Here is a 12,081-nt window from a genome sequence, read left to right as displayed (position 1 = left end):
CCGTAGTGGGAGTTGATATTCTTGGAGAATTACCTGGCGTATTCATCTATATAAACAAAAATTGACCATCCTCTGTATGCTTCTGCTCGTACTTTTTCATAAACTGGTGACAACATTGTGATATAGCTGATTATTGCGCAGCGTTTCAGGAAATGTTACAGAATTTCTGGTGTCATATAGAATGCATCTCCGTACTACCTGGGACTCTATAGGTGACGACTGGAATTCGAACCGCCGGTATATGTACCCTAGTGGGTGCTTCTCAAATTCTGCATTAACATTGCTTTTTAGAAGAGTGGTACGGATATTTACATAGATCTAGTTCTCAAGTTACACAAACATTATCAATAACTCCAATGGCAGATATGTCTACATTTAAATATATGCGCTCAAGTCAAACGTTCGATAACTACCTCTGCCAGTCGCCGCGAGGAGCACGATAATGTCTGTTCATTAAGCAAATGCATATTAGTAAAATATCGGCTACAATATTGTCGCATTGCCAGCTACGTCGATTTCGCGCGCCGAATTTCGTGACTCACAGCCGAGGAGTGGCCTCTTTGTTTGCCCGCGCGGCGAGGCTGTGCTTTCTCCGTGTTTTTGAGCTAAGGGTGCGCGCCATGGTAGCCTTGCTGACATAACGGGGGGCGGTACGGCATACTTTGACTTCTCTTGAGGCAATCCACGCCGTTCGAAAAGCGGTTAATTGGCTGCGGAGGAGGCGAGCTCATGGAGGCTCGCGTCCCAGCCATCAAACGAATTCGGTTGACATGAAGACCCCTGGGGGTATGAGGCCGTTGAAATATATTGCTCCAGATCATATTCTCTGAAAAGCGCACCGCGTACGGACCCGATGCCCTCGCATCGGTGTGGACGGCTGAGAGCGCGGACGGAGCGTTGTGTTCTGCACCGATTGCGACTTCGCTTTCCTTGTGTTTTGGTTTACGGCTTGTGGATTTGTGTTCCAAGCGGGAAATGCGTTCTGGCTTCCTGAAATTCACGCGGTGCTCGGGAGGAAACAGCCTCGTTGGCACCGGCGCTCTATTTGTTCCTCACTTCTAAAGAAAGTCTTTCCATTGGCTCCGATAAGCGCATTTCCGCTTGGAAACCAAAAGTGCGTCCAGAAACCTGGGCAAACGGTTTGCACAGGCGTTTTGGCGCCAAGTGAAAGAGGATAGTGGCCATCCGAGGTGCTGCTTGGGGCCCCTGCTCAGAAGATGTCGCGTATGTCTGACTGATCTGTTGTTTAACCTAAGTTTCCTATTTAATTTGTATCACCTGATTCGATTTATATATATTTGACCTCAGCTTTAATAAATTAGGCTAACTAATGCCGTCAATCTACACCTGCTGGTCCCTTTCTTGAATGCGGCAGAGCCGCCGTGGCGATACGGAAGTTAAAGTTACGAGCGCTTCGTTACAAGTGGTGGAGGTTGCGTGGTGTCGATGACACCGCTCTACTAGAGATGCGCCCCCATCTCATAAGTGACTCGTACCAGACGGCAGCTGACTTCGCTGCAATGACGCGCTCCCAACCGAGTCTGACCATTCCCCGTCTTGTATTCAAGGGAACCCCGAAAGCGTCCGTGACGAAATGGCTAACCTACTACGTAGACGTCTCATCTTTACACGCTTGGGACCAAGGGTAAATTCCTGTATCTGGCTCTTGACGGCGACGCGGAGAAGTGGTACACCACACGGCTGCTTATCAGTTCACCAATTTGGGATCGATTGGGCAGCAAAGCTCAATAATTGTTTCTGAAGTCACCGCACTGCAGAAATCAGACACCTTAGGCCGCAGAATCGTGTGCAGCTGCCCTCCGAGTCTCCTGAGCAGTACTTTTACGACGTGATGCAGCGGTGTTCCCGGGTCGACCCCAGGATGTCATAAGAAGACCGACTACATCATTTTCTGCGGGGCCTGCAACCGGCAACTATAGAGAAATAATACTTTCCAACCCAACTATCTGAGCCGACTTCTTGCAGACACGGCAACGCCTCAGTCAGGCCGCGTTGATAGGTATACCTTCCCGGGTGCTGCCGGCCGCCCCAGCAAACACTAGCTACCTGACAGTGGGACCCTGTGCTTGCAATTCCAACATCGTGCAAACAGCTTGGAGCGCTACCAACGAGCCTCATCTCTCGACTGTGCTAGGATCTGAGCAGCCCCAACCACTTTCCACCCACACTGCTACAGCCCACTATAGTCAGAAACAAACGATCTCAGGTGAAGAGTAATTTAAGGTGATTGCCGCATCCTAGGAGACGTAACGAAGTGTTTAAAGACACTAAAAATTGAATTATCTCGTACCCGGGCGCCATTGCCACCGAGAATGGCACGAGACTACGACGGAATACCACGTTGCAGGCATTAGCGTCAAGAGGCTCACTTAGCTCGAAACTGTTGCCAGCGATGGAGAAACGAGGATAGCGAGCAGCGAATTACGCGCGGCGATCAGGCTTTTAATTCGGGAAACGGGGAGGGCTGGGCCTAGGTGGTCAGTACGGGCGACCGTTGTGCGCGCCGCACGTGAAACAGCCCCTGGCAGTTGCGATCTTTAAAAATAACTCGACCACCCCGACAAAGCTAACTGGCGACAAAAAAAAAATGGCCGAGACCGAAAAGCTTCGTGGTCCAAAGAACAAGGAAAGAAATGTCAACCCGCCTTTCCGCAGGCCACGTGAGCCCCCACCAGTTAGGGAAGAAAATTGTGCATCGCTGCCTGGGATGGGTCACGGGGATGTAGCACGGGGATGTAGCACGTAGAAAGCAGATGGTAGACCCTTGGATGAAGAATGTTATGCAGCCCCTTGATAACCCTGAGGCACCCGTTGTCAGAAAATTAAAAAGAGCGGTACGATGCTTTCGGGGGATTAACGATGTATTGCACAGGTGGAAAAAGGGGTTCGAAGAGGACTACAGTGCAGTGGTAGTTCCATAATGTATGCGACCCATGGCATTGAAAACTTGCTATGATGATATAACAGCGGGCTACCTCGGAGCTAGGGATACATGAAAGAAAGTACGCAGGAGCTACTTTTGGCCCAAGATGTTCCAAAATGTCACAAAATATGTGCTCTCTTGCCTTGATTGTCAGACGCCAGAGGCCTCACTTGGGAGACCAAGCGAGTTTGAAGCTGATGAGAGCGAGGTGATTGCTCACAAAATTATACAGCTACTTCGTCAGGAGCGCGATAGGCCTCAACCCGAGTGCTAGCAGCAGCAGCAGCAGAACAAAAAAGGATAAGACACCAAGTGAGGTGATGCTGTTTTCTGCCCGCGAGTACTTTTTTACCTGTAAACGCCTTCTTGATCGAAAGGAAACACCACCAGACTTCTCCACAGGTTCCGCGGGCCGTTTTTCGATCCGTCTACTCCGGGAAGTATCAGAGAACTAGGAGGTTGTCGATCGCATCGGCCTAAACCAGAATGCCGTCAACACTGAGCGTCTGAAGCACTGCCACACTTGGCTTGCTTTGATAAGGACGCTGACGACGAGTCAGCAAACATTGATCGAAGTGATGATGGTGTGCATGATGGTGTGCGCAACACCGAGCCTAAAAAAGTGGGAACCGACTAAGACAGCGAGACCGTGATGCACTACAGTGGGGACGAAAGTGTGACCAAATGACCCGTGACTTCTCTCCCTACCCCCAATGTTTTGTTTTCTGTGAATATGTACCTGTGAGCATTTCGAGTGTGCTATTTAACATTTTGAATGAGATGCCGATCTTTGTATGCTTCTGACTGCTCTTCTCTATATTTCTGCCTGTAATCTGTATTGCTGGATTAAGTTGTATTTTCTCGCTTTTTTGGGCATTGCGCGAATATTGTATTCATTTTGGTAATGTTTCGCGGTCCTGTCCAGCCAACCAAATTTCATTTTTGAAACTTTATACTGAGTTATTCATTGCGTTTCCTAGCGTTTAAATGGTATGGGCGTGATTGAGATCGAGTGGTACACTTTTTTGTAAGGGGGAGGTGTCGCATAAAGAGCTACATCGATTTTGCGCGCCGATTTTTCTGACCCACAGCCGAGGAGCGGTCTGTTTTCTTTACCCGTTCGGCGTGACTGTGCTTTCTTGCGTCTGCTGGGCTTAAGGTGTACGCCATTCTACGGATGGCCTTGCTCACACAAGGGGTCGCTGTGCGGCCTCCTTTGGTGTTTCTTGAGAGGGTATTATTTACAAAAAGCAAGGCGCCCATGTGCTGTGCGATGTCAGTGCACGTTGAAAAGACCCCAGGTGTTCGAAATTTCCTGAGTCCTCCACTATGGCGTCTCTCATAGCCTGAGTTGCTTTGGGACGTTAATTAATCCCTACAAACGAACCAAACGGAGTCGGTTGAGAGGCAGACACGGGGGGGGGGGGAGAGGGGGCGTAATATATGGCTCTGGATCGTTTTCTCTGGACAGCGCACCACGTAAGGACCCAATGCCCTCGCATCGGCTGTCGACGGCTGAGAGCCGGAACGGAGACTTTTGTTCTGTACCGATTGTGTCTTAGCTATCCTTGTGTATTGATTAACGTTTTGTATATTTAAGTGCCAAGCGGAAATGCGTCGCGTCCTCCTGAATTTCACGCGGCGCTCGCGAGGAAGCAACCTCGTGGGCAGCGACGTCCTATTGGTTCCTAAGTTCTAAAGAAAGTCTACCCATTGGCTCCGATAAGCGCATTTCCGCTTGGTAACGAACAGTGCGTTCAGAATCCCGGGCAAGCATTTCGCACAGGCGTTTTTGCGCTAAATGAAAGAGTACGGCGACCATCCGAGCGGCTGCTCGGGATTTGTGCTGAGAAGATGTCGCGTATCTCTAAGTAATATATTGTTTAACCTAAGTTTCCTATTTGATTTGTATCACTCGAATCCATTTCTTTAATGTTTGGCCTCATCTTTACCAATTAATTAACTAATGCGGTCAATCTTCAACAGCTGGTCCCTTCGTGCCGTCATTGAATGTCAAAGTACGAGCGCTTCGTTACAATATCTTGACTGCATGTAGAAAACTTTAGACGAAATTTCACCAGCGGCTTTCTCCAATCTTATAGATTATCAGTCGTCTCTGGTGAATTTATTTTTTCTTGTGGTCAAAAGTGTACTTCAAAAAAAGAGCTTGCTGAGCATTGACTTTTATAGCGCTTGCTTCCACGCTGAAAATGAAAACATAGTAGTACACAGTATTCCGCCTACCACCTTTCGAAAAACGTGCTATCAAAGAATGTTGAATTCGAATATTTTTACATCACTCAATAGTTATAAAGCATAGCTTGGTGAGACGAGAAACGATTTGCCTTGGGTGAGTAAGGGTGGTGTCTGCCACACGCTGGAGATCTTTTTATCCTACCAGATACTACTTTCTTCCCCCACCAGGTCTAACTAGATTAGACAGCAAGTTTTACCACAACTGGGAAAATTAGTCTGGTATCAGTTTCACTTTTGAAACGATAACAAATGAAAATCAATAGCAAAGCCGCAGAACAAACTTAACGACCTCTGGTCCATATGATTGGTTTTATGAGTAAGTTATTGTTTCGAAGAGTATATATTTCTATACTGGTGCATACAACACTACATACACAGGCGGCTACCGCCTGATAGTCTAATATTTGTTTTGTGCGACGCTTTGTACTGAGCTGTTTCATCTTATGGGCGATTAATATCACACCAGATTAATGCTACTGTGCAGTTGTTTCGAATTCATCGATTTGAATATATTGTCACGGTGTTGGCAATTGCAGCGAGCTTAACAGAGCCGCTACAGGTGTAATTCCACGGTCCGAGTTTTAGGTACGTCCTGCGAATGCGAAGTCTATTCACTTCAACGTCTTTTTCGCTCCGACCACCCCCTGGCATTCCTCCCTACTTAAGCGTAACGCAGACAGGCACACGTTCACACAAGCGGACAAAACCTCAACCTTTCCCAACATCAAATCTTTCTCCAGCGACTCCTCTCTTCTCATCAGATGACCAAAGTAGCTGAGCTTTAACTTTAGAATTTGACCCTCCAATGTGCAGTCAGGCTTTATGGTCGACAATATCGACTGAGTTGATCTACTGGCAGTCCAAGGAACTCTCAAGAGTCTTCGCCAGAACCACAATTCAAACGTGTCAATTCTTCGGCGGTCAGCCTTTTGCACAGTCCAACTCTCGCATCCATACATCACAACTGGAAAGACCATAGCACGAGTTATACGGATCTCGGTTGGTAGACTAATGTCTCTGCTCTTTACTAGACGGTCAAGGCTAATCATTGCTCTCTTTCCCAGAAGCAAGCGTCTCCTAATTTCATGGCTGCAGTCTCCTTCCGAGGTAATCTTAAAGCCCAAGAAGAGAAAATCTGTCACAGCTTCCACTTCTTGTCCTTTGATGCTCCAGGACTTGATAGGGCAAGACGCCATGATCTTTGACTTTTTAGTGTTCAGTTTAGCCCAAACTTCTCACTCTGCTCTTAAACGCGCATCAGAAGTCTCTTGTGTTCCACTTCACTTTCTGCCATTAAAGTGGTATCATCCGGATATCTAAGGTTGTTGATACGTTTTCCAGCAATCTTCACTCCAGCTGAAGACTCGTCCAGACCGGCCTTCCTCATGATGCACTCTGCATGTAGGTTAAATAGGCAGGGCGACAGTATGCAGCCTTGTCTCAATCCTTTCTCAATCGGAAACCAATTAGTAAGACCATGCCCAGTTCTGACTGTGGCCTCTTGTCCTTCATACAGGTTCCTGAGGAGACAGATGAGGTGAATTGGAACTCCTATGTCTTGGAGAGCTTGCCACAATCTGCTGTGATCTACGCAGTCAAACACTTTCGCATAATCAATAAAGCAGAAGTAGATGGGTTTCTGAAACTCTTGCTTTTTCCATGATCCAGCGAAGGTTGGCAATTTGGTCTCTAGTTCCTCTGCCCTTCCGAAACCCAGCTTGCACGTCCGGAAGCACCCGATCCACATACTGCTGCAGCCTACCTTGGAGGATTTTTAACATCACCTTGCTAGCATGCGAAATAAACGCGATCGTGCGGTAGTTGGAACAATCTTTGGCACTGTCTTTGATTGGAATGGGGATGTAAACTGACCTCCTCCTATCCTGTGGCCACTGCAGGGTTGTCCAAATCTTCTGACATAATGTATGCAGAATGTTAACAGCGTCATGGTTGAGGTTTTGAAGCAACTCAGCTGGAATGCCATCAATTCCGCTAGCTTTGTTCTTAGCAAGGCTGGCTAAGGCCCATTCAACTTCACTCTTCAGGATGCCCGCATCGAGATCAGTAATCACAACCGTCTTATGTTGGGTTTGCACATTCGGGTCCTTCTTGTACAGTTATTCTGTGTATTCCTGCCACCTCTTCTGTATCTCTGAGGCTTCAGTGAGGCCCTTGCTTCGCTTGTCCTTTATCACGCCCAGCTTAGCACGGAAGCTTCCTTTGATATCGTTGATTGTCTTATACAGAGCTCTTGTGTTCCTTAATTTGATGTTGTCCTCAACTGCTTGGCACTGCATGTTCAGGAAGGCATTCTTATCTCTCCTTGCTATTTTCTGCAAATCCGCATTGAGAACACTGTATCTTTCTCTTTCCCCCATAACTCTTGCCATCCTCCTTTCCTCAGCTATTTGCAAAGCCTCTTCAGACAACCAGTTTGCTTTCTTGTATTTCTTTTGCTTTGGAACTACCTTTGTAGCAACTTCTTGTATTATATCACGAACATCAGTCCAGTTCTCTTCGGGCTCTCTGTCTTCTAGATCTAATTTTTGAAATCGATTCCTCACTTCCACAGCATATTCTAATGGAATTTGATCCAGATCATACCTGAAAGGCCTTCTAGTTTTCTGTGGCCAGTAGAGATATGACGCAGCGATTGTATACATTCCTCATGACCGATACCTCTAATCTGCTTGCCATAACCTTCGAGTACTTGTCAAATGCGCTCCACCCTATTCTTATTCTCCTTGTTGTTTGCCTTCCATGGTCCTAATCTGCGGCTACTACCTGTCCTAAGCAGACATATTCGCCTACTACTTCCAGTGCTTCGCTGCCTAACGTAAACTGCGGTTTCTTCCCTAGGCTGTTGAACACTATCCTAGTCTTCTGCATATTGACTTTCAAGCCTACTTCTGCTTTTACTGTCTAGGTCATTATTCATTATTCGCAGTTGATGCATTGAGTCAGCAAGTCACTGGCATTTGCGAATCGCAGATTACGGAGGCATTATTCATCCACCCTTATCTCTAACTGCTCCCATTCTCAGTCTCTGAGTAATTCCTCTTAACAAGATTTGAATTGTACTGTGGAGATTGTGTCTCCTTGCCTAACGCTTTTCTGTACTGGATTTTGTTTTACTTTCATTATGCGGAACTGTGGTTGCGGTGCAGCCCCTCTCTCTCTCTCTCTCTCCGTATGTATACATCTCAGTAATTTCACATAAGGCTCGTTTAAACCCATATTTTGCAATGCCTGCATGACCGCCGAGGTTTCTACAGAGTCAAACGCTTTTTCGTATTCAACGAATGTTATCTACAAGGGATATTTATATTCAGAGCCTTCTTCAATCACCTTGTTGTAGATATGGATACATTTTATATTAGAATACTGTTTCTTAATACTGCTTGATATTTTGCTTGATTCAGGTTAAATGTTTTCCTGATTCTATCAGCGATTACCTTAGTATATATTTTATACGTAACAGATATAAGCTGATTGGTTGGTACTTTTTGAAGTCCTTATACTATCCACTTTCGTCTGTGGCGCTTACAGGAAGCTCAAAAGCACTTTTAGCGCCAATTTGTTTCATTATTCTAACAAAATGTTTTTAAAAATCTACAGTATCTTCAGAAAAGAAAGGAGTGGACATTGCCTTAGGCAGCTTAATAAAACTTACTGAAGTAAGTAGGTGCTGTTCTGTATAAAATTATTTCTTTATTACTGCATGTTCTGATTAATACCTTTTCGCCCGGCTAACTGGAGAATATTGAAAACGATAAAACACTTTTGCACACACACACAGCTCTAGGATGCGCAAAAAGGCGTTCCGTCCCTCTCAAACCAAAATTTTACCCAGGCCACAATATACAGCTTCACTGAATCTTTTATAAAAACTTTCATTTGCAGAAATCACTTGATCTGACTTCTGCTTTCATAACCATGCCCGCTGTCAATAAAGAAAAAAAAAAGCAGCGCAACATTGTTTTTGCATATCTACGTTTTGTGGACTTGATTCCGTAAATATCAGTGTGATATCGTTCTGTTTCCAACAATGTAGCATACCGCTTAAGTGCTTAGGAAAAGTTGCAGTTAGTTCTTCTAGAAGTTTTGAGCCCCGGACCGGTCCAGACCCGATGCTACGAGGCCTAGCCCAACCCGGCCCGACTCCGAAAGGAACTGAGCCCGGCCCGGCACAGCCCGGCGCTAATATTTAAGGCCCAGACCCAGCCCGGCCCGTCAGGCTACAGTTTCTGTGGTAAGCTATATAAAAATATTAATTTCCGGATACGTTTTCAGTTCTCACGCTTGAAATGAAAACTTTGCAGAATATGTAGAGGCTCAGCACTTACTTAGTATTAACGTATTATGCAAAAACAATATATTATGCATTGAATTGGCATTTGCGGCGCTCCTTGATAATGAACCCGATGGTAGCGCTGAAGTTTCGTTTGGTGCTACAACTTGTGGCTGGATTAACTAACACATTCTTTGATAGGAAAGCATGTTTTCTTTAAGCAGCTTGTTTTCTTCTCCAAAAGTGTGCTAGCTCAGAGCTTGAACATGGGGCTGGAATTGTGGTCAATTACTTGGTGAGCTCCCCTGGCTCACCGTGAGCCTTTCACGTGAACTCTTCGCAACAAAAGAAACAAGGAGAAACTCTTGCGCCGCAGGTGCTTTTAACTGTGTCCCGCTTTAAACTAGGTAATTTCGAGATAAATGTAAGCCAAAACAAAGACGTTTGATAAGCAACTGAATGGCGCGAGTCTTGAAACGGATACCTAAACATCAGCGCGGATATGTTACCTAAGCGGAGTTACGAAACTCGGAACTAAACGGTCCACAAGCAGCCCCTTTGCTCGCTCACTGACGGCTACGAAATATCAGCTCGCGGCGCGGAGATGGGAAGGAAGAGCGGGTCGACGCCGGGAAAGAACTCGGAAGCTATCGCGTGTTGAAAACACGGGAAAAAGGCTGTGCATTCTAGACGCTTATCGCACTATGTCCGTATTGGAGCTTTCGCAAAAGTTTCATGCGTTCGTGATCGCGGTGTATCCCCCGGCCCGAGCCGCCCGAGACGACCGTGTGCGGGCTTTTGGGTTTGCCCGAGTCGGTACACAGCTCTAGGCTCTTCTACAGTTACATGAGCGCACTTCTTGTGCCTAGTAATACTCTTGTTTGGGTGAGTTGGTTCATCTTTGAAAGGTTATGTATACTTGCGCAAAAAACGGGACACAAAAAGGCACATAAACGACATGTACGGAGCGCAACTTCCAACTGGTTTTAATTTTGTTATATGTTCATTGTTCACTTCATGATTCATCTTCCCTTTTATCCGTGTCGTGGCTTGTCTTGTATTTGATTACTGTATATCGAAGGATATCAGGTTTTATACGTTTGCTATCTGGCGGAACACTTGGCGGAGGGATGCTACGTGGGCAGTGCGTCTATTTTTATTTTTATTTTTATTTTTCTTGTGTTTGCTCAGTGCCGGTATAAATCTATCGACTTTTTCAAAATTAAAACCAGTTGGAAGTTGCGCTCCGTACATGTCGTTTATGTGCCTTTTTGTGTCCCGTTTTTTGCGCAACTATACATAACCTTTCTTGTGCCTGTAAGGTTGGATACATCTAAAGAAACTTAAAACAGCACTTATTTTTGTCCCTCATATTAGGCGCATTAGGGTTATTACACCCGTATGCTAATTTTTGGCCACAATTGTTTTATATTTGGTTGTAAGCTTTACTAATGCACACTTAAAGCCCATCCACCCTCACAGACAAATTGAAGTTACCCAATGCTTATACAGTTTGCCCATTTCTGCAATAATTTTACGCAACTAAAATATTTGACTGAAACATACGGAAGTTGTGTCTCATACCTTAGTGGGATCTTGGTACCTTTGAATTTCAGACGGGTCTGAGAAAATATTAGCAGACTCATCCTTCGCAGCCGCAAGGTCACTGAAGAGAACAAAACTACAAACCATGAGCGACCGAATGAACATCATTTTCAATGAGTTTCATCATCTACTTTCATCCACCGTTTATATGCATAGAAGTGACCTTTCATTCTACATGCAGCTTTATAAAACACAGCTGCATGCTGGCTCACCATACAGATAAAGTGCGCCTTCTGACCTTACAAAAATGCTAGCGGATTTAAAGGTCGCACTCTACATGCATATATAGAAAGATACATGAACCTAACTGGGGGCACAGAAAGAGTGCAAAATCGGGACAGATTGCATTTTGAATAGGATTCAAATATTTCCTTGAATATTTTGCTTTTCGCTTTGGCAATTACTGCGTGTATTTGTTGCCTTAAATCAAGCTTTGGTAACGCAATGCAGTCAAAGATTATGCTGTGCGGAAAATATGACATCATATTCTCTGTCAGCGAGAAATTATGATTGCAGTTATGGAGGGTCTTGGAGGCAGGTAATATAGCTGGCCAAAGCCTGGTCATTGATTTATTGATTACGAAAAAGCATTTGACTCAGTAGAAACCTCGGTGGTGATGCAGGCATTGCGAAATCAGGGGGGTAGACGAGCCATACATGAAAGTGCTGGAAGATATATATAGTGGCTGCACAGCAACCATAGTTCTGCTTAAAAAAAGTAACAAAATTCCCACAAAGAAAGGTGTTAGGCAAGGAGACACGATCTCCCCAGTACTATTCATAGATTGCTAAGAGGAAATATTTAGAGACTTGGAATGGGAGCAGTTAGTGATAAGGGTAGATGGAGAATACATCAGTAATCTGCGATTTGCTGATTACATTGCCTTGCTAAGTAACTCGGGGGATGAACTGCAAATAATGATTGATGACCCAGACAGAAAACGTAGACAGGTAGGCTTAAAAATCAATATGCAGAAGACTAAGG

At 45.3% G+C, this 12,081-nt stretch overlaps 1 protein-coding gene across 1 annotated transcript in view; it reads right to left on the bottom strand.

The window, feature by feature from the left end:
• Positions 1–11,222, bottom strand: part of LOC146170776 (uncharacterized) — a 90,608-nt gene extending 79,386 nt beyond the window's left edge. Inside the window, exon 1 of the mRNA XM_084586785.1 lies at positions 11,076–11,222. Within this exon, the coding sequence (XP_084442911.1) occupies positions 11,076–11,204 (129 nt within the window). The 5' untranslated portion in view covers positions 11,205–11,222. The remainder of the gene's footprint in view (positions 1–11,075) is intronic.
• Positions 11,223–12,081: the final 859 nt, after the last annotated feature.

This window comes from Amblyomma maculatum, unplaced genomic scaffold (assembly GCF_055883805.1).
Source record: "Amblyomma maculatum isolate TAMU_Amacu unplaced genomic scaffold, ASM5588380v1 scaffold_48, whole genome shotgun sequence".
Lineage (NCBI taxonomy): Eukaryota > Metazoa > Arthropoda > Arachnida > Ixodida > Ixodidae > Amblyomma > Amblyomma maculatum.
Note: the sequence above shows the minus strand (reverse complement) of the source record. Positions and strands in the feature narration are given on the sequence as shown.